This window comes from Anoplopoma fimbria, chromosome 2 (genome assembly GCF_027596085.1).
Source record: "Anoplopoma fimbria isolate UVic2021 breed Golden Eagle Sablefish chromosome 2, Afim_UVic_2022, whole genome shotgun sequence".
NCBI lineage: Eukaryota > Metazoa > Chordata > Actinopteri > Perciformes > Anoplopomatidae > Anoplopoma > Anoplopoma fimbria.
In genome coordinates, this window is record NC_072450.1 from 21,663,212 (window position 1) to 21,683,933 (window position 20,722).

The 20,722-nt window shown below is 38.5% G+C and overlaps 2 protein-coding genes across 3 annotated transcripts in view; both read left to right on the forward strand.

The window, feature by feature from the left end:
• The window catches only part of LOC129099458 (ephrin type-A receptor 6-like), a 46,792-nt gene extending 34,929 nt beyond the window's left edge, over positions 1-11,863 (forward strand). Inside the window, exons 9-20 of one of the 2 annotated variants that reach the window (XM_054608710.1) lie at positions 1,081-1,205; positions 1,591-1,753; positions 2,788-2,893; positions 6,244-6,338; positions 8,217-8,342; positions 9,149-9,334; positions 9,464-9,525; positions 9,629-9,838; positions 9,926-10,075; positions 10,185-10,378; positions 11,066-11,215; positions 11,537-11,863. In XM_054608710.1, coding sequence (XP_054464685.1) covers positions 1,081-1,205; positions 1,591-1,753; positions 2,788-2,893; positions 6,244-6,338; positions 8,217-8,342; positions 9,149-9,334; positions 9,464-9,525; positions 9,629-9,838; positions 9,926-10,075; positions 10,185-10,378; positions 11,066-11,215; positions 11,537-11,651 — 1,682 coding nt within the window. In that variant the 3' untranslated portion in view covers positions 11,652-11,863. The remainder of the gene's footprint in view (positions 1-1,080; positions 1,206-1,590; positions 1,754-2,787; positions 2,894-6,243; positions 6,339-8,216; positions 8,343-9,148; positions 9,335-9,463; positions 9,526-9,628; positions 9,839-9,925; positions 10,076-10,184; positions 10,379-11,065; positions 11,216-11,536) is intronic. The other variant, XM_054608719.1, reaches the window with a different exon arrangement.
• Positions 11,864-12,892: 1,029 nt separating this feature from the next.
• On the forward strand, positions 12,893-18,508 carry arl6 (ADP-ribosylation factor-like 6). Its single transcript, XM_054608807.1, has 8 exons — positions 12,893-13,099; positions 14,117-14,252; positions 14,555-14,616; positions 14,800-14,868; positions 14,954-15,048; positions 15,287-15,416; positions 15,511-15,566; positions 16,398-18,508. Exons 2-8 carry the CDS (start codon positions 14,133-14,135, stop codon positions 16,421-16,423), a joined length of 558 nt encoding a protein of 185 aa, XP_054464782.1. The 5' UTR covers positions 12,893-13,099; positions 14,117-14,132; the 3' UTR covers positions 16,424-18,508.
• The last annotated feature ends 2,214 nt before the right edge of the window (positions 18,509-20,722 follow it).

Consider the following 20,722-nt stretch of genomic DNA (forward strand, 5'->3'; position numbering starts at 1 on the left):
AAAATATTACCCCAAATTCAGCAATAATGACAAACATGATAAACAGTTGCTGTGCCTCTAGTGGTTTGGTTAACAAAAATGTTTCTCTCAGGACGCACATCATTCTGGAGCTGGACATTAAAATTGTTGTTTCTTGGTCCTCCTTTCCCTTTGGATAGTATTGTGATAGAGAGACAATTATCTTGCAAACTGCAATGAGGTTGTTTCATTTCTCAAAAGTTGTTTTTATTGAGAATTTTCCTCTGTAAGCTGGATAGTAGAGAAGTTACATATTCAATTCAATTCAGTTTATTTTGTATAGCCCAGAATCACAAATTACAAATTTGTCTCAGAGGGCTTTACAATCTGTGCACATGTGACATCCTCTGTCCTTCCCTCACATCGGCACAGGAAAAACTCCCCTAAAAACCCCTTTAACAGGGAGAAAAAAGGAAGAAACCTATGGGAGAAGGACAGAGGAGGGATCCTTCTCCCAGGATGGACAGAATGCAATAGATGTCATGTGTACAGAATGAACAGCATAACAGAGATACAACACATTCAATGTATATGACATAAATTATTCATATAATAAGACTACTTATAATAACAGCAGCAATTATTACAGTACAATTATAATTATGAAAATAGGGATAGTAATGTGATATAGTGTGACATATGCCGCATGCAATTATTTTTCTCAGGCTGTGTTTCAGATTTTCTTTCCAGTGTGGAGTTTTGAAACCTTTTGTTCAATGTTGAGATATTTCTCTTGTGATTGCTGAAGATACTTTTAAAATGTGTCTTGCAGTCGAGTCCCTGAGCTCAGTGGATTCACTTTAGAGTTCACTGCAGTGGCTCGAGCGATACATGGCTGAAATCAGTCATTTCCCTCATTCCCTCGGGCCTCTCGGACAGGTGACTCTGAGTGGCTTAGTCCTGCTGCAAACTCTCCATTTTTCTTGCTCGTGTTTTTACTCAATCCTTATAACAATCACTATTTGGCACATAACCCTTTGTACAAAAATGAGTCACTAAATCTAGTAAGCTCATAATTTTGTAACAATAGCTGAGATCCTTGCACTCTGAATGCATCCTCAGGTCCTGCTCTGGTGGGTGTAGTCAGGAAAGACTGGGCCTCTGAAAACAGCATCGCCCTCTCCTGGTCAGAAGTGGAACAGCTGCCCTCAGACATGTTGGACTATGAAGTTAAATACTTTGAGAAGGTAAAATCTTTGTTTATATAAAATAAATAGTTAGGTTTTTTTTCTTAGTCGTTTATGTAACATATTTGTTACTTGCTATGTGGTAACAATGGTTTGCGCTTAAATGAACCCTAAGTGATTGCATATAGTACAAATCACAAAACACAAAGCAATCACTGTTCACAGAACAATTTGCATTGTTAGCGTGCAGAAAGTGCAGAGCATCTTAAATGCCATGCTATCTCCGCTTTTTTCACCATCTGCTCTGATAGTTAATAGGATGAAAATGATGTGTTTGGTTCAAACGATGCTGTGATAATGGGTTTATGCAAACACTTGTTTGTCTGTCGTGCCAAAACTTGCTTTTGTTCATCATCTCTGGCAATCTGTTTCTACTTTTTTTTAGGAGCAAGAGCAGCTTAGCTACTCGTCAACACGGACCAAAACCCCCAGCGTGGTTGTGACAGGCCTCAGACCCTCAACTGTCTATGTCTTCCATGTTCGTGTCCGCACTGCTGCAGGCTACACAGCGTACAGCCCCAACTTTGAGTTTGCCACTGCAGCTGAGGGTACGCCTGTGGGGGAGTGAGCATGAGGGAATTGCCCCTTTGTTTGTGTTTACACTGGCTGTGTTTTTGGGAAGGAAAGGCACTGATATTCAGTCATCCAGTCAGTTAGATTTGTGTTGAAATTCCAATGGATATAAAGTCTTATTTTAAAACAATGCGCTGGAGAGAAAAAGGAGGGTTTAAAGCCAGAGATGTGAAGTCATCGGTCTTGATCAACAACCTTATAAACTCTTGGGATACATTTTATGGTCATTCTCTGCTACGGATCAGTGAAACTCATCAGTGCTTCTTCAGGCTTGAGCCATTTATTTAAATGTTTATAAGCTCTGTAAGTTCCTGATGCACACATTACGCTCTGCTGATTCTAATCCTGAAATATGCACGAATGCACATCCTCCTACAAGATACACACTTTAGGTGATGAATATGTAGATGTCCACCTTCATACTCTCATACTACCATATGCCAGTGCATCTATACATACTTGGATTTTGCTTCTACAAATATGCCATCTTCTTTGTCACCTTATTCAACCCATACGATGTTCACTCTCACGTAGCGTTATGTCACAGAATGCAGTGAATTTCGTGTTTCTTGACTATTTTCCTACTTACCTTCCTTTTACATTAACTGTTGGAGAAGTACAACAATATTTAAAAGTAAGCCTCAGTTAAATGTAAAATAAATGGCACTTTAGATTACTAAATAAATGTGTTTATTTCAACAGATATCACTGTGATGTAAGTCCATTTAGGGAACCATCAGGATATATATATATATGTATGTATATATATATTTATAGTTTTTGTTGTAGATAAATAGATAAAGACACGCCCGCCATGGACATAAAATAGTAGTAGAGGGAATATTCCCATTTGAATCAAGCAGCACAGAAACTAAATATATATTTTTTACCATTGTGTTGATTAGATTCCAACATTTTCATATCACCAAGTAATGGTACTGTGGTTTCAACACTATGAGAGTAACAGATGCTGACATGTCTGGCTTTGCTTTGTTTCCACTTTCCTCAGATCCTGATATTGCTGATCAAGGTCAAGTCCTGGTGGTAGTTACAGCGTCTGTAGGAGGCTTCTCCCTGCTTGTCATCCTGACCCTCTTCCTCCTCATTACTGGACGGTAAGACAACCCCTGTTTTTCTCTGGCGCTGGCTTACACACACACACACACACACACACACACACACACACACACACACACACACACACACACACACACACACCTCTGTTCTTCTCTTCTCATAATCTCCAGTTTGACGCTACAAGCCGAAGTCTGTTAATGGTCTGCCACGAAGCAGACACTCTTATTTTCCAAATGGCTGAACCAATTTTCTGCCTAATTACTCAGCATGTAATGCATGTACCAGCAGTTTGCTCCATTCCATTTACTTCCACAGGTTCCCTCAGACCGTTGACTTCACTCCGCCTCTGGTTCACAGGGTTTCACCATTAGGGGCACTTATTAATAATCAATGAAAAATGGCCAAGAATCTCTAGGTAATTTGTCTGGATTTTTACCTGATTATGAAGCAAGTTGAAGTGATCATTTTTGTTCCCACAATTTGCAAATGTCAAATGGGCACAATGTGTCTCAGTTTACAGAAAAAAAATAGATTCAGGTGATTCCCAGACAACAGATGGTAGACAGTTGGCCTAATGCAAGAACATTTTTAAATTCTTATCCTAAACCTGACACGTTTTTTTGTGAAGATTCACAAAAAAAGTCTTCCAAGTCTTCACAAAACTTTCAGCTGCACAAACTTGTCATAAATCGCTGGTTTCAACTTGATGGAAGCCTTCCATTGATGACCAGGTGCAAGTTTGTGAGATTTGATCATTAGCATTATCAGTGCCACGAAGTTGCCATACCAGTTCCGTGCATTTTGTGAAAAATGGGTTCATTAACAGAAATGTTTCCCAAACTTATTTGAAGTCTGCCTCAGATTAAGGCATTTCACTTATTTTTAAGTAAAACAATTGTTTTACTTATGTTGAGAAAGGAAGACCATCTGTACATTACTTGTACGACATAAAACAAAAATTTTAAGTACGAGGAAATTGTTAAATGTAACAAAATTACATACAGTAATCGATCGGTGCAAGTTCTTTCATGATATCCAACATGATGAGTTTCCAGAGATCTGCCCATTTTTTGAAAGGAATGTGTTTCTCAGTAAATCTCAAATATCCTCTCCTGCTATTTCTCGGATCCGCATGATATTAGTGCATATTTTTATCCAATGCTGTACATTTCAGGATTTTTCAAATTTAGAGGTATCTAAACCTCTAAATTTGAAAAATCCTGAAATGTTCTTGTACATGACCAGATATCTGTCAGAAACCTGTTCCTGTCCCTTACATTATGGCAAGGCAAGACAAGTTTATTTATATAGTACATTTCAGCAACAAGGCAATTCAAGGAGCTTACATAAAACATCAGAAGCATCAAGACAAAGTGCAAAATAAAACACACCACAAAAGAACATTCAATTACAATGAACACAGTCATTAAAAAGTTGAAACAAGTTATGAGAATAAGAATGAAAGTTACAATTCTGAGTAAGTAATCTAAATGCTGCTGCTCCATGTTTAGAGTTGATTCTGGGGTCAGAATGTAGACCTGTCCCAGACCACCTGAGACCTAATGAAGATAAATGCATGGACAAGTTTTTTCCCAATCCTGCTGAAACACAAGTCATTTATTCCTTGACTTTGTAATTATTTTAATGTGGCTGTAAAATTCAGTTCTGAGTCCATGACTACACCAAGATTTCTGGCTTGGTTTGTGGTTTTTAAACATTGCCGTTTTGTCTTTGTTTCATGGGAGACAATTCTGGCACATCCAATGCACTAACTAAGTGCTTATATTAGACCATAGTTCCCTGGTGATAGGCCTATGCAATTAAGAGCGTGTGTTGTCTGCATAATTATTGTAACTTTTCTTGTTGTTTTCCATAATCTGAGCCAGTGGAAGCAGAGTAAATGTTAAACAGAGGAGACCCCAAAATGGAGCCTTGGGGAACCCTGCATGTCAATTTTGTCCGCTTAGAGACACAAAATAGTCTGTGTCCTTTAAGTATGATCTAAACCAGTTCAGTACTATGCCAGAAAATCCCACCCAGATTTCGAGTTGGTCTAGTTATATGTTTTGTTTTATCATGTCGAATGCAGCACTGAGATCCAGTAATAATAAAACTGAATTTCTACCACTGTGTTTAACTGGATGTAATTAAAGACCTTAACCTTAATATAGAGCCAGAAAGACTAAAGTATGTGAATGATACTTGACAATACCTGCTTCATCTCTTAATTTCTCTTTAGCCAACAGGTTAAGCTCGCTAAAGATTTTTTTTTGTATCTGGTTTATCAACTATTTGCATATAAATAAACTCCTCTAAAGAAAGAATATGCAAAGTATCAGTCAAACTTAAGTTGTACGATGATATTTCCATAATATTTATCCTCTGCATGGTTTGTGCAAGGAGGATGTAAAATCCTCAAAGCAAATTGTACTTTTTGTTGAATACTAGGGATCGATTGCTACTTTTGTCCTGAATCTCCCTCTCTATGGAGACTGAGCCTTGAAAGCCTTGAATGTGTGGGACTTTAATAGGAGACAAGCAGGGAAATTGAAGAAAATAAACTACATAAAGGCAAGAACAAAAATTGCCCAAAAAGAATGGGTTATAAAAAAAGAGGAAAATTACAGGGTTCTTTTCACCCGAGACATCTTAGCAAACCAAAAGACTGGTGATGTGATGGCAGCTTTTGCTGTCAGAGCAAATGTTCATTTTCCACCTTTTGCCATGAGGGCAGTAAATCTGTTAGACATCGGTCCGTGTATCTTTTGGTCATTTGATTTTCATTTGAAAATACAAAAAGAAAATACAATGCTCTTTTCTTTTTCATGGTCAAAAAGGGACGAGCAGAATCAAAGAAATTCTCATAGTTTTTCTATTTTGTATACCAAATAATAAAATCACCAAAAAGAGAAATGAAAAAAGGCCATTTTCATATTCTGAAACCCGATATGTTCAGAAGGAAAGAGCGCCAATGAGGATGGTGCCAACCAGCATCAGACTTTTGTAAGATAACAGAGCCTCGTGGCTTATATACACATCAAATCTGTCGTTTTAATTAATAATTATTCTGCATATCAACATGCATGTTGGAGAAGAGGTCACACAGCTCCATTAAAAATATGAATGACTTCAAAATTTGCTCTGCTTATAACTCCCTCAGGACGGTTTGTTTTTAAACACCCATTTCTTAAAGGAAAATTTAATGATACACCGACCAACGTCACACTTTTCTGTTCTGCCGTGATTACAAGTAATCTACTGTGTTGTACAGAAAACACTAAGAGGATTGTTAGAAAAAAGAGAAAAGAGGGTTAGGAACAAAAAAGGATGTACTGGTGTGTTTTATGATGTGATTCTTACTCTATGGCCGGTTGGTTCACCTGTACAGGTGTCAGGGGTACATTAAAGCCAGGATGAAGTCAGAGGAGAAGAGGAGGACTCGCTTCCACGGTGGACACGGTACATTGTATAATATATTTTATTGTTTATGTGTTTTAAAATTGCTTGTCTGGGATTTCATATTGGCGAGCATTCATTCCTCAACAGACTGTATGCTCCAACTCCCAGGGCTTTAGTTTTGACACAAGCTATACAAAGAGCGGTCACAGTTTGCCTCGGAGTTGCAATTTATTTTATTGCAGTCTTCATCATGATCCACCACTCACAGTATCTCATTCACCCATTATTGGATTGTGACAAAACTGGGTTCCCGCTGCTCTGTTTTAGGATCTACAGGATTGACCCCAGTGTGGTTTGTCAATCGCAGATAAAAACAGGGTTATTGATTGACACCACAGGGGAGGCATATCATTCTTGGGGAACAAAATGGTGTGCTGTGATTTACTAAGACAGTTCAGTGAGAGCTCTTGTAGGATTCGATCTGAGGCCCGCAGGGACACAAATCCAACCATTCTATCACCTGAAAAACATAAAGGACTGTAAATGAAAATATTATAACATGCTGACACACAAGTACCTCCCCCTAACACACACAGACACACACATAGACACAAGGCTTGTCTATATGTGTGCACTACTACTGTTTGTGTGTGTTTTCAGGCTCCTTCCTTTTCCTCAAGTGTACATAAAGTTGGATAGACTTTTGCTGCAGAATTATCTCGCCATACTTTTTGCTATTTTAATTTTACATATCATCACTCGTCTAGTTTTACTTGCAGAACATTATACAGAATGAATACATAAATATTATGGAAATAACTTGAATAGTTATAATCCTGGCCTCCCACAGTCTTTTTCTGTTGTTCTGTTCTTTGCTGTTGTATGCTGCGGAGGCATCACCTAGGCAGGGGATGCCAGCAGCCTTAACAAACTGTAAGCAAAGGGTTGTTCTGCTATAGAGCTGAGCTTAGACACCCTGGAGAGAGAGGGAGAGTGTAGTCTCCAAACTGGAATCTTTCTCAGACGTAGCCTTCAACCATCTACAATATGAGCTGACAGAGCTATAAAGTACATTTAGTCCCCAGCTCATCTGCTCCAGGTGTACCAGGGGCTGCTTCAAGTTATCATTTGTGCCAGTCATCATGCACAGTGCTCACTGCAGCAATATCCCCAGCCTCAGCTAGTGAGGAGGATACTGAAGGCTGGCTGCCTGCAATGTCTTTATATGCTGCTCTGGGGCATTTTTGGAGCTCTTTTTTTTTGCTCTTTTTCTCAATCCCTTGACGAAATAGCAGAAAACCTTACAGTATAATAGAAGCAGATACACCATTAATGATGGTCTCATACAGTTAAAGCAAGAATCAACTTCTCTCCCACAGCCTTAGCAAAAATGTCATTACATGCTCCAATATATATCAGAATATACTGCAGTCCAAAGATAAGGTCGAATTAAAGATTTATTCTGCATTTTAATTATATTAAGAAAATGACGATATATTAGACAAATACACAAAATGAATGGGTAAGATATTGAGTAAGGGTGTAATACAAATTGAGTAAAATGTAAGACTTTATTTTCTACATAAATCAAAGCGATGTTTAAGAAAAGTATTTTAAAATCTGGTGAGGGAACCTGTGGTTCAAAACTGTTGACAGTCTGGGGTTTTACTATGTACAATCAGGTTGCACAGGTTGTCATATTATTATGTCAATTTCTTGTATATACTAGTGGATGCACAAATAGTCTGATCTGCATGTGTACCATGTTTCCATTACTATTATACTGTAAGAAGAGCAAATAGTGCCAACCAGCATATGTATACGTGAGTGTTTACCATGGACATTTCTGCAGATTATCAGTGTGTTTGAGATGAGTATATGTGAGTGTGTGTGTTTGTGTATAAATTCCATGTTCTAATATAAAATGTTAATATTGTAATCATATATTTGTTCCTCTTCCAGTCCCATTCTCTGGGATAAAGACCTATGTGGATCCAGACACGTATGAAGACCCCACTCAGGCTGTGGATGAATTCGCCAAAGAGATAGACCCCTCATACATATGCATCGAGAGGGTGATTGGTGCAGGTAAAACAGATACACACGTGTAAATACTCTATGTACACAAATGTAAAAAAGCATTAACTCGTACTGTATACAGTCCATGTGTTTTCTGTATTCATGGCAGGAACAGCACAGGTGTCAACTGTGTCCAAGAGGAAAACATCAATTTGTATAATACATTACTGGTAACCAAATAAAAATCTGGGTATTTCTTATATTCATATTCAGGGTTACACAGTAATATTGTAAAAATGTCATGATGGTTGACCTGCACTAGAGGAATGGTCACATTTAATGTTGAGTAATATTTTTATTTTATAAGAAATGTTAAACCTTACAGCCACTCTTAGCAAGCTAATTTTAAATTAGTTTATAGTATTGTACTTTAGGGGAGCAAAGCCAGCGCTGCTGACTATGAATGTTCGATGGTTCATTAAATCCAACAGATTGTGTCTGCTATTTAGCCCATGAGTAATTATGAAGGTGCCTTCCGTCTGTCTAGTTTCTGTAACAAAGGCTCCATCTGGTGGAGGCAGTGTGTACAGATGTTTAAATGACAAAGCAACGGCTGATTACTGTTGTTTGTTTCCACATTTCTCTCTTGTTTCAATTACAAGTTTTAATCAGTTAACGACAATGTTTATATCACCTGATTTCATGGAAGCAAAAGCATACATTTATACTTTAAAAAGAACAGGACATAAGAATAGAACATGTGGGCAGCGGTTACTGAATATATGTCGTCTTTTCATAATTTCATTGAGTTACAGTAAAGTCTTATGATATACGACAGATAGTGAACCCTTTTATGTATTGTGTTGTTCTGACAGGTGAATTTGGAGAAGTCTGTAGCGGTCGGTTGCGCATACCTGGAAGGATGGACATCGCTGTGGCAATAAAGACACTTAAAGGTGGCTATGTGGAACAACAGAGGCGAAACTTTTTACGTGAGGCTTCAATCATGGGACAGTTTGACAACCCAAACATCATCAGGCTGGAAGGAGTGGTCACTAGGAGTAAGCTCTCTCTGTGAATATGTCTGGCTGTGTGTTGTTTTTTTGCATAGGCGTTCTCCTCTTCAGCATCAGTTTTACTTTATTCTTCACTGTTTGTCACTAAAATCCTGTCTTTTACCTTTTCCTCAGGCAGACCAGTAATGATAGTCGTTGAGTACATGGAAAATGGAGCGCTTGATTCTTTCCTCCGGGTAAGAGAAACATTTAGTGACAGATGTGCAGCTGTTTCCTGAGTAGAATGTTGTCCTCCATACATCACATTTGTCCTCTCTCTCTTTCTCACAACCACTCCAGACACGAGACGGGCAGTTTACAGTGCTGCAGCTGGTTGGCATGCTGCGCGGCATCGTAGTGGGCATGACCTACCTTTCAGACATGGGCTACATTCACAGAGACCTAGCTGCTCGCAACATCTTGGTGGATGAAAACTTGGTGTGTAAGGTGTCTGATTTTGGCATGTCCAGAGTCTTTGAAGATGACACTGAAGCAGCCTACACTGCTACAGTGAGTGTGGATCTGACAGTTACTGCAGGGTATTACACTCTGACATTTATTACAGTGGCTTATTCTGGGTTGTTGTTTCTGTGTCAGGGAGGAAAGATACCGATACGCTGGACTGCACCAGAGGCTATCGCTTATGGGAAATTTTCCACAGTCAGTGATGTATGGAGCTACGGCATTGTCATGTGGGAAGTGATGTCATATGGTGAGAGGCCCTACTGGGAGATGTCCAATCAAGATGTAAGCTACCGATCACATTAAAACTCCATAACCACTAAAGCATAATCAACACACACAAAAAAACATTTGCATTTATCGTTTGTATTTAACTTATTGATGTTCATCTCAGGTCATTTTATCAATTGACGAGGGCTACCGTCTACCAGCACCGATGGGCTGCCCTGTGACACTGCACCAGCTGATGTTGCACTGCTGGCAGAAGGAGTCCAACCAGCGCCCACGCTTCAACAATGTGCTGTCTTTCATGGACAAACTCATAGTTAATCCTAGTAGTCTGCTCACTCTGGTGAATGATGCGCAAAGGTAACTATCAATATGAATACAGACACTTGGTGAAAGGACCATACTGGTGTTTTGGCATGTTTTAGCCCACTAACTATAAGATGTGTAACCTTTATGATGCTATCTTAGCATATTGTACTGTTTTATTCTCCTACCTTCCAGGCAGTCATTTCGTGCAATTTCAAAATGTAGGTAAGCCACACAGTGAATATTTTTTTAGCTTGGATTTTATCAGTCATCACTGCTTGGTAATGCAAATATGAGAGTGAAAAACACTTGTTGGTGAGTTCAGGTGCTTATGAGAAGCTTTAAAATGTATTGTTAGAGCTCCCTTAGCATCGTATAAATGTGCTATTTGTACGAATATCAAACCCAGAGGACAAACATCAAGCAAAATTTGGACATCTTGGAAAGGATTCTGTAAATGTGGTACAGCGGTATCACTGGACAATAATAATTCAGGGTCAAAATCAATAAAGCTGTAATAATGACTAATTACTTACCCCTAAGGCAGGTTAAGGTAAGTATTGGGAATGATAAGTGATTATGTAGTAATAATAATAATAATAATAATAATAATAATAATAATAATAGACAGTTTGTAGTTCAAAACCACTGGCATGGTGTTTCAAAGAATATTTAATATTCAGATAAAGTAAATGCCAACTTGTCTCTTTGTAATCCTTAACTTTCTGTTTGTCATCTCAGTTTCGCTGACTCCCCAGAGGATATGCCAGACTACCCTCTTTTCATCTCTATCGGAGACTGGCTTGACTCCATCAAAATGAGCCAGTATAAGAACAACTTCCTTGCAGCAGGATACACAACACTGGATTCCATTTCAACAATGAGCATAGAGTGAGTGAAGCCAAATTATACAGAGTGCAGCTATAGTTTTAAGAAGCGCACTAAAAGGAAACGAGCATCAAAGGAACAGATAAATTGTGAAATTGTACTTTTGATTCCATCATCAAGCAAGAAATGATCTGTACAGTATGTGTTTTTATGTGAAACTATAATATTACTACTACTACTACTATCAGTATTACAGTATGTTGTCCTTCTATTATAAATATGACTGATTATTACCTTTATGCATGTTTGTCATGACGTACAAATAGGTAGCTGTTCTTTTATAACTATTAATTCAAAAGTGTACATCTTCTTCTCCCCCTTCAGTGACATCAGGCGTATCGGGATCTGTTTGATTGGCCACCAGAGGAGAATTATAAGCAGCATCCAGTCACTTCGCCTTCAGCTTCACCACATCCAACAGAGTGGCTTTCAAGTATGAGACCATCACACAGACAAACTGTGTGTTCACACTGAGCCGGAAACCAACCAGACTTCCTTGGCATCGTCATTCGACTAATTGGACAAACACCAGACTGTCAGGTGTAGCAGGTCCCACACGCTGCTCATGTGAAAGCGGGCCGCTGCTAGACACACACGTGGTCTAGTTTATACACACTCATCATCTTATGGATCATTATCAAAACAGCCTCCACAACAACCAACCTCCGTCAGTGTTGGCCAAATGCCGTCTCTTTATTATCTCAGCAACTGCTAGCATTCACTTGAATTTGGGACTTCTTTTCTCTAGTGTCTATTCAAGTGTTCACCAATACCTCTTCTCCTTCCAAGTGACAATCCAATGGTTTCTATTGACTTTGAATGGTCTCAAGTCAGTTACCTCATGACCAGAGACGACGTGGATAGAATAGAGGATATATGGTAATTAATGGTACAGTATGCGATTTTTAATAACAATCTGTCCAGCTGGTTAATGAAACAATTCACCAGGAATAAAGATTGACAGAATGGTATATATACAATCATGTTTTTGAACTGAAGACCGCTGAATGTCAAAAGATTTTATAGAAATGTACATTCTATCCTCATGATAATGCAGTATGTCTTGTACAAAAAGTGTTGTGAAAATTGTATGTTTTATTCAGTTTGTTCCTTAATAAACAACCCTATTTTAATACTTTGTTTTTTCTCAGGCTTTAACCTCCACAAGCTTGAACATCTATCTCTCTTCAAAGCAAGCTGTCAATTGCTTGAGCACATTTACAAACACACACACACACACACATACACACACACAGGTATCCATGGATGCACTCTCTCTCAAACACACACACGTGCACACAATAACAGTGTCCTCTTAAATGTCACTCAAGAAACTGACATGTTTTCTGGACATGAAGAATTGCCAGGTGAGTTTGTCAAGTGGGTGCTTATGGTAGGTTATAAATAAAAGGCACACTGACCTTAAAGAGCTAAAGAAAGTGGCAAAAGAAATTAGAATTTTATGTGATTTACTGCTTTTTCCTTATTTAAAGTTATTGGATCTATTTTACTATACCGGTCCATAGGGCCTTGCATTAATTAACTACAAATGCAATTGCAGGGATAAAAAAAGCTGGAAGACATAAAAAAAAAAAAAAATTCATCAAAGAAAGGAGAAATGTGCATAAATAAAAGGGTCGGCTGCACAGTAGGGTGAAGGTTCTGCTGTTTCTTAACAGTGACGTCACAGGGTGAGCGGTACCTTGTTTGGCCTGCAGGTGGCAGGCGTGAGTTAGAACTCTGGTCTCCCAGCAACAGCGTGTCAATAACAGCTTCTGTTGACGTGAGAGCAAGAGCGAGGAGAAGAGAGATGAATGAAATGCTAATGAGCTAGCTTAAAGGAGCATTAAGGGACACCTGAAACAAGACCTCTACGCTAAATAACAGGTACAAGTCTGCACTACGCAACCGTTAGGAAGAGGCTAACGCTAGCTACCGTGTTAGCTTTAAGTGCAACGCTTTAGCTTTAAGCTACATTGGGTTTCAAACATGCTAAGCTAAGTGTTAGCTAGCTTACTGTGTTGGGACTGTCGTGCAGAATAGGGGATGTATACAATACTGCAAAGGGGTTGTCCAGCGTTAGCTAGTGTACCTGTCCATGTGAAGTATTTAACCCTAACCCAGCAGCTACACGTTAGCTCGATGCTAGCTAGCTAACAACAAGAGATTAACCAGCTAAACAGCTGTTAGTGAAGGTTAATGACGTTACAACCTGGCAGGAGCCCTCTTAACACGTTAGCTCAAGCTAACAGTGAGCTTAATGTAACTCAGACGTATCTTTAAACTCAATCAGACTAGATGTCAGTGAAGTGCAGAACTGAGCTTCAATGGAGACACCCATGATCACCTCTCAGACAACTGAAGCACGATAGATAGTGATCAAAAGGGGGGAATGCAGTGGACATTTACTGTGTGAAGGCTTCATGTGAACACGTTTATGTTATTCCCTCTTTGACCTTCACGCCTGCCTGATCATCTGCTTCTCAGGCTTCTCACAAATGTAACATAGCAGACATAACAGGACATTTGTGTCATGTCTGCTTTAACAAGACGTTCTTGTTAAAGCATATATATATATATATATCAGAGTGTGCAGCCTTTCTCTTCGGTGCATTACTTTGCAGGCTCGACAGTGCATACTCTGTAGGCTCTGTGTGATCCTGTAAACCTCTGCCTCTTTCTAGCAAGAAATAAAATACCACAAAGACACTCTTTGTCATTGATTGTTATTTCAATGCTCACTTTGGACTCATCTCGGGGACATCGATAGATAGATAGATAGATAGATAGATAGATAGATAGATAGATAGATAGATAGATAGATAGTAATATTTTCCACCACAGTGTGCAAAGGATGCTGTTACCATCTACCTGTCAGAGTATTTACAGCCTGTTTTATTGCAGATCAGACAGGCAGCCGATGGGGCTGTTTGACAAGTTGGCAGGATGGCTGGGGTTGAAGAAGGAGGTCAATGTGCTGTGTCTTGGTCTGGACAACAGTGGAAAAACCACAATCATCAACCAACTGAAGCCCTCTAATGTAAGTCTACCCAATGCTTTTTTAAGTTTGTATAGTGATGCAAATTTAGGACTAAGGTAGAAGTGAGTTTCTGACAGAAATGTTGTTTACTCTCACTGGTACTACTAGAGATTACAGGAGTTGTGCACATCCATATTCAATGTTACTAACTCTGTTCCTATTATTATCTACATTATCGTCCCATAAATATCTACATATCACTTGGTATGGTTAACTAGTATTTGTATGGTTAACTAGGAAGGAATTTAAGGCATTTTGCTTATTTAGATTTTTATTTACCACATGCTGCATTCCTCCCCCAGGCTCAGGCGCAAGACATCGTCCCAACCATTGGCTTCAGCATAGAGAAGTTCAAGACATCCAGGTAGCGGTTCAAAACAGCAACTTAACTTTATACAATCGGTAGCTCAATAACTTTTAAGTCAACCTCTAATAGTTACATATTTCTGTCTAGAGTAAATTCTTATAGTCCTGGAGCCATTTAGATATATCATGCTTTTTTTTTTCTCAACTCTATACAAAAGTTTTCTCTCTTCTATTTTTCTAGTCTCTCCTTCACAGTGTTTGACATGTCTGGTCAAGGCAGATACAGAAACCTATGGGAGCACTACTACAAGTAAGTGTGCCGTTGCTAGAAAAACCACCAATCCTGTTTGCCGTTTTATATAGTATGCATATTCATTATCTTGATCTCTTCTCAGGGAAGGCCAGGCCATCATATTTGTCATTGATAGTGCAGACAAACTGAGGATGGTAGTAGCCAAAGAAGAACTGGACACATTACTAAACCACCCTGGTATGCTCATGTACATTTAAAATGGTTCTTGAACTTGGGTTTGAATCTCAGCCCTGTTAAATGTTTTAACTTAATTGTGCACTATGCAATTATGGTTTTTTTTGTTTGTTTAAATGAGCACACATTTTGTTATTGCCAATTCCACTTTTTTAAAAGTGATTTTGGTTGCACAATGTTGTTCCTCATTACTAGAATTTAAAAACCTTACTACTTCATAACACTAACTTTCTTACTACAGATATTAAACACAGGAGGATCCCCATCCTGTTCTTTGCTAACAAGATGGATGTCAGGGAAGCTCTGTCTTCTGTCAAGGTCTCGCAGCTGCTCTGTCTGGAGAACATTAAAGACAAACCCTGGCATATCTGGTATAAACTTTCAAGCACACTTATTCCCAATCCTGTATGCAAGGATGCCAAAGTGTTTTGCTTTTTTTTAATAAGATGTGTTTATATGTTTCAGTGCCACTGATGCTCTGAAAGGAGAAGGTTTACAGGAGGGAGTGGACTGGTTACAAGGTATGATAAGAGTTCACATGAATTAAAGTGGGAGTGGGCCTGTAAGTGTAGAGTACATGTATATCAAGTCACCTTTTACCTACATTATATACCGTCAGTTAAAAAAAAGTTCCATATAAGAAATTTTGAGCTTTGGCATGACCACCGTAACTTAGCAACAAGACCCTTACACATCATTCTCAAAACCTACAATGCATTTTATATTTAGGTATTTTTAGTTTCTACTTTAATGTAACTCAAACTCATCAATTGTTCTTTTGGTTTACTGCTGAAGAGTTTAGGTGTTCATAATTGTAAAATTTCCCTGGATACATTATATATACATTACAGTTGATTATTTTTCATTCTCATTTCAAGCAGTAACAAACCAGTTAAATGTGTGGAATTTGAAAAGGTCTTTGTTTTCACTCCACATCTCAATGGATCATGTTTGTTTTAATGTATATCTGACTCAAAAATACACTTCACTTAACTTTGTATTAACCTGCAAAGTGTCTGTTCCACAACCTCATAATCATTTCCTTTTCTTTTTTATTATGTTTACTGCCCTCATTCAAATCCTTCCATAGATCAAATTATGCAGTGAGTACTGCGTGTTTTATAAGTATAGTGTTGTTCCTTGTGTCCTTCTATAGCTGTAAAGACTGTATTTAGAAAAACAACTTGTACTTGTTCCTTACCATGTCTACTTTGTTATTGTGACCTTAGTCTTGATGTAGCTTGGTGAACAACAAGGTCAGTCTGAACAGTACAGTTAGGGCTGTCACTATCACTATGTCAATATCAGATTTTCATTTTTGCTGATTAACTGCATTTCTCACATTTTTACAGATCAAATCAAAACAATGAGAACGTGAGGGCATGATGATGGACGGGTCCGAAGAAGCAGCATCCATGGAAGTCTTTTATGAAAGATGGGTGGACCCTGTTTTCAGAGGTACTATGGGATAGTAATGTTTTTACTGGGGTATTTAGATTATTCTTGGTTGCGTGAGGTTTCATTCAAAAAAGGAGTACATGATTTGATCTCCCGGTACCAGTAGTAACTTACAGCTGTCAGCAGGGGCAGTAAAATGTTAAAAAACATTTGATACTTATCCCTTCCATTTCTCAATATCTTTGTGTAACCGTCTCACAGGAATCATAATGAACTATAGCTGCAGTTATGTAAGTTATTGTGATTGTTGCTTTCTTTATTTAAGGGAGCATGAATACTCAGGATGTCTTTTAGAAACTACATCTTGTTAGGTGTTTTATTTTGTTTGTTTTAGCCCCTCAATTGTCCTGTGTCTGACAAATGGCATATGCCAGCTTCCCTGAAGAGAAAACATGTTTCACAGCTGATTGATTTAGACGAGCACCACATTATACCAGTGAGGTATTTGGCCCGATGTCCACTCGCTCACAGTTACCACTGTTAGATATGTGCGACCTTGTGTGGTGTGATCATATTCGTTTCCACTGCACAGTTACAGCGGGGGGATAAATACTCTATTCTGCAAATGAATGGCCACTGCTTGAACGCAGGTGAGAGTCTCTGCCTGTCTCAAGCCTCCATGCATCAGATATAATTCTAAAAATGGTGGGGTAGTAGGTTAAGGTACTTCAATCTGTATGTTATACTGTACATATAAAACAATCTTAAGCAAGGTCCTTTAGAAATTGTTTCCACCTCTGAAAATGCCAAATGCTCCATTTCTTTTCTTTTTTCCGTCTGTCTCTCAGGGACTCTGTAGATACATCATTATTTGTGTTTGTTTGATGCATCATCACCAGCAGAAGCAACATTTTTTTTTATTTTGCTATTTTTTTTTTGACAATACCAAAATGTTCATGCATATCAGTGCACATCGCCTTTTTCAAACTTGCATATTGGGCCATCTCACTGTCGCATTAAAAACAACAATATTTACTATATTTTTACTGCAGCTATTACATCATGCTTCTCCGCTCATGTTTGATTAATGATTAAGATTAAATGTTTTCCAGGACCCTGTAGATTTTGTTGGACATATTGTAACTTGTGGCTAAGCGTACGTGTATAGTCGACTTAGCTGTAGCGAGTGATGAAATGATTGTCATAAAGTGAATGTCAAGTAAACGAGTTTGCTTATAAATCAAAACTTGTCTTTACAAAGCTGTTTTTTAATCAGTGTTTTTATATTTGCCTTATTTCAGTGCTCAAACAAAAACAAATGTAATCCTACAAACTGCGTGATACAATTTGCTCTGTACTTCAGTGATTCAAAGGCAGACAACTGAAAAGAAAAAATCATCCGCTCACTCTGCACACAGTTTTTAAGGCAAGCCTTTGATCTTCCTTTTTAGTCTCGGACTGAAAGCTTGCATTAAAGACCATTTCTGTACAGATCAGAGTGTGTATGGGAAGTGAGAGGTGATTCACTGTTTCTGGGATTATTTCAAGGCAAAAGGGAACAACTGACAAAAATGTATAGTAAAATATCCATCTTAAGTAAGTGTTTTATTTTATATACTCTGTGGTATCGTGTTCATAAATGTCTCAGCTGTAAACCTTATTTTTAGTATCAGAAATTGCAGAAGCTACAAACCCCCCCACCGCCCACCCAAATCAGCATCCCTGTTCAGACTACCACTGGGGGACGCCAAGGTCCAAAATATTGAAACTCTACTCATTGTGGCTTTCAGGACACAACATTGATTTTGAAATATATCATGTATTCTAACTTCCAGAGTGAATATTTACTGGGACAAGTTTCATATCCCTCTGTCACCTCACTTTATACTTTTAAAACAAGAAGGGAAGTCATGTTTCATATCCTCCAGACGTCTATTTTAAAACATTTAGACCCTTTGAGCACGAGTTCACTTTAGCATCAGAGACGTTGTAGATTTTTGTTATTAAATGAGCTTTGTGTACTTTGTTTATTACATTGTATGTGTTTATTTTTAAAGAATAAATGCTGTGGAGAATGAATATTGTTTCATCATTTTGGGAGTAACGTCACTTCGGTGGCTTCATATGTTACTTGTGTTGTCTTTTCTCTCTTTCTCTGTGTGTCTCTCTAGCGCTCTCTCACTGACATCTTGAGGGCTGCCAGCAACAGCTGCTCATTAAACCTCGAGCCCTCGAACCCTGAAGAATGTAGTTGGATAAACACAAGCATTCATTTATACAAGTTATACAAGAGGATTTCTGTTATTATTCTTTGCAGCAGGTTGTTAATAGTTGTAAATTGTTTGTTATTTGTATCTTCATGTTGACATGTGTACGTATTTAGCATCATCGAGCTACAAACGCAGAGAGTCAGGGTCGTGTGGCAGCCATCTGTCAAACATGCAGTTAGAAACCGTACCAGATGTTTTCGGGAAGTCTTAGATTTTGGCATCAGTATCACACAGAATCACTTGTCAGATGCAAAACAAAATCACATTAAAATCAACGTTATTCCAGCTACGCAGCTTTTATTTGTTACTTTATTTATTGGTTTAAATTGGATTCAGACCCCACAAAAGAATGTACAGTGCTGTTGAGCCTTGACTCAAGCACTGTACTCAAGCTGAATCAAATAACATTTTATTATTATTCCCTAAATTAACAAGACAGGACATTAGAACAGAAAATAAAACAGTTGCCAGTCCGAGCAAGGAAAGAGCTTAAATAAAAACCTTTATTTATTCGAGCATATTTGGTTCACCAGAGTGATTAAAAAACTGGTCTTCTTTAAAGACAAAACATCAGAAATACATTGCATCACCTAATGAAATGACAGGCAGATGCAAAAAGATCATAATATTATCAAAATATGAATATAGAAATAAATAATGACCATACAATTGATGCAGTCTCATCAATTCGAAAAATTAAGATCAAACATGTTCTAGCATTGGAAACCTGAGTCATATTTACTGGCCTCTGTCCATGGTGCTGAAACGGGGACGCTGTGTGCTTCTAGCATTTAAAATAAACTTGTCACCCTTTTGTCTTTATGAGCAAACACCTCTGTGGTCGTACTTAGTGTGTGTGTGTGTGTGTGTGTGTGTGTGTGTGTGTGTGTGTGTGTGTGTGTGTGTGTGTGTGTGTGTGTGTGTGTGTGTGTGTGTGTGTGTGTGTGTGTGTGCACACCAGCAGTTTTTTAAACTGAGACTCACTGTATCATTAAATCTCTCCTACTGCTCTTCAGGATCCATCTTAATTGGATGTCTGTCAGTTTTGACAAGAGGAGCCCACATTAAACGACTCAAGGCAGAGACGGCCATTAAGTAGACACAGTTCATTGATACACCCTGAAGGGGAAGTGGCAGGAAAAGAACACTTCAATAAATGCTAATTGCTTAAAGGTGGGGAGCATTTTTAGACTACACGAATTCTGCCATATTAGGCCCAAAATCAGGAGGAAGACTGGACCGCCTCTGCTTAAGAAGGTATTGAAGATTAACAAGCTTGGATGAGGTCAAATAGCTGTAAAATGCACTTTTGATGAATATAAGATTTAAGTAGTTGTTATTTTAAAGATAAATGCACCGCTCCACAATTTGCTCCTGTGCAAAGCAAAGAGGGCTTCAGGGCAGTTTCTCTTCCTCCTCAGTCGCGCAAAAAAAAAAAAAGAAGAAAAAAAAGGAAAATGTTCCTGTGGAGCAAAGTTAATTGCGGTTGTAAGGTAAAATGCCGGCTGAAGAGCAAGTGACAGCGGATAAAAGGCCACATGAAGTATGGCTGCGCAATTAAGCGGCTGTTACGCACAGAGTTTGAAGGAGCACATGAAGCGTAAAACTAATCCCATCTGCTCAATCCTGAAAATATTGATTATTTAAAAATGCTTTATTATTAAAATTCATGTCCTGAAAATATTGATTATTTAAAAATGTTTTATTAAAATGTATGTTGAGTGATTCCCCGTTATTGAGTGATTCCCCGTTATTGAGTAAAGGAATCTCTCCCACCGTCATCCAGTCAGATCGGCCAGCACACCGTGACGTGTTTCTATGCACGGTGCTCATTACGAGGGACGTTTGGTTTCCTCTGACGTGTGTTTCAGTCCTCCGACGGCTCCTGCCCCCTTATAAGCCTCAGTAAGTCACCCGGGAGACCTCCACCGACGTTTCTTTAACTGGTCCGAGGCTCCTAATAGTTCTGCCTCAGGTGGCCCAGCACATGACTGTAGAAATACTTGTGG

Coding starts and splice junctions, on each gene's coding strand:
- arl6 (XM_054608807.1), top strand. CDS start 14,133: ATGGGGCTGTTTGACAAGTTGGCAGGATGGCTGGGGTTGAAGAAGGAG. Junction 14,253..14,554: donor ACCAACTGAAGCCCTCTAAT/GTAAGTCTACCC, acceptor TTCCTCCCCCAG/GCTCAGGCGCAAGACATCGT. Junction 14,617..14,799: donor GAGAAGTTCAAGACATCCAG/GTAGCGGTTCAA, acceptor CTATTTTTCTAG/TCTCTCCTTCACAGTGTTTG.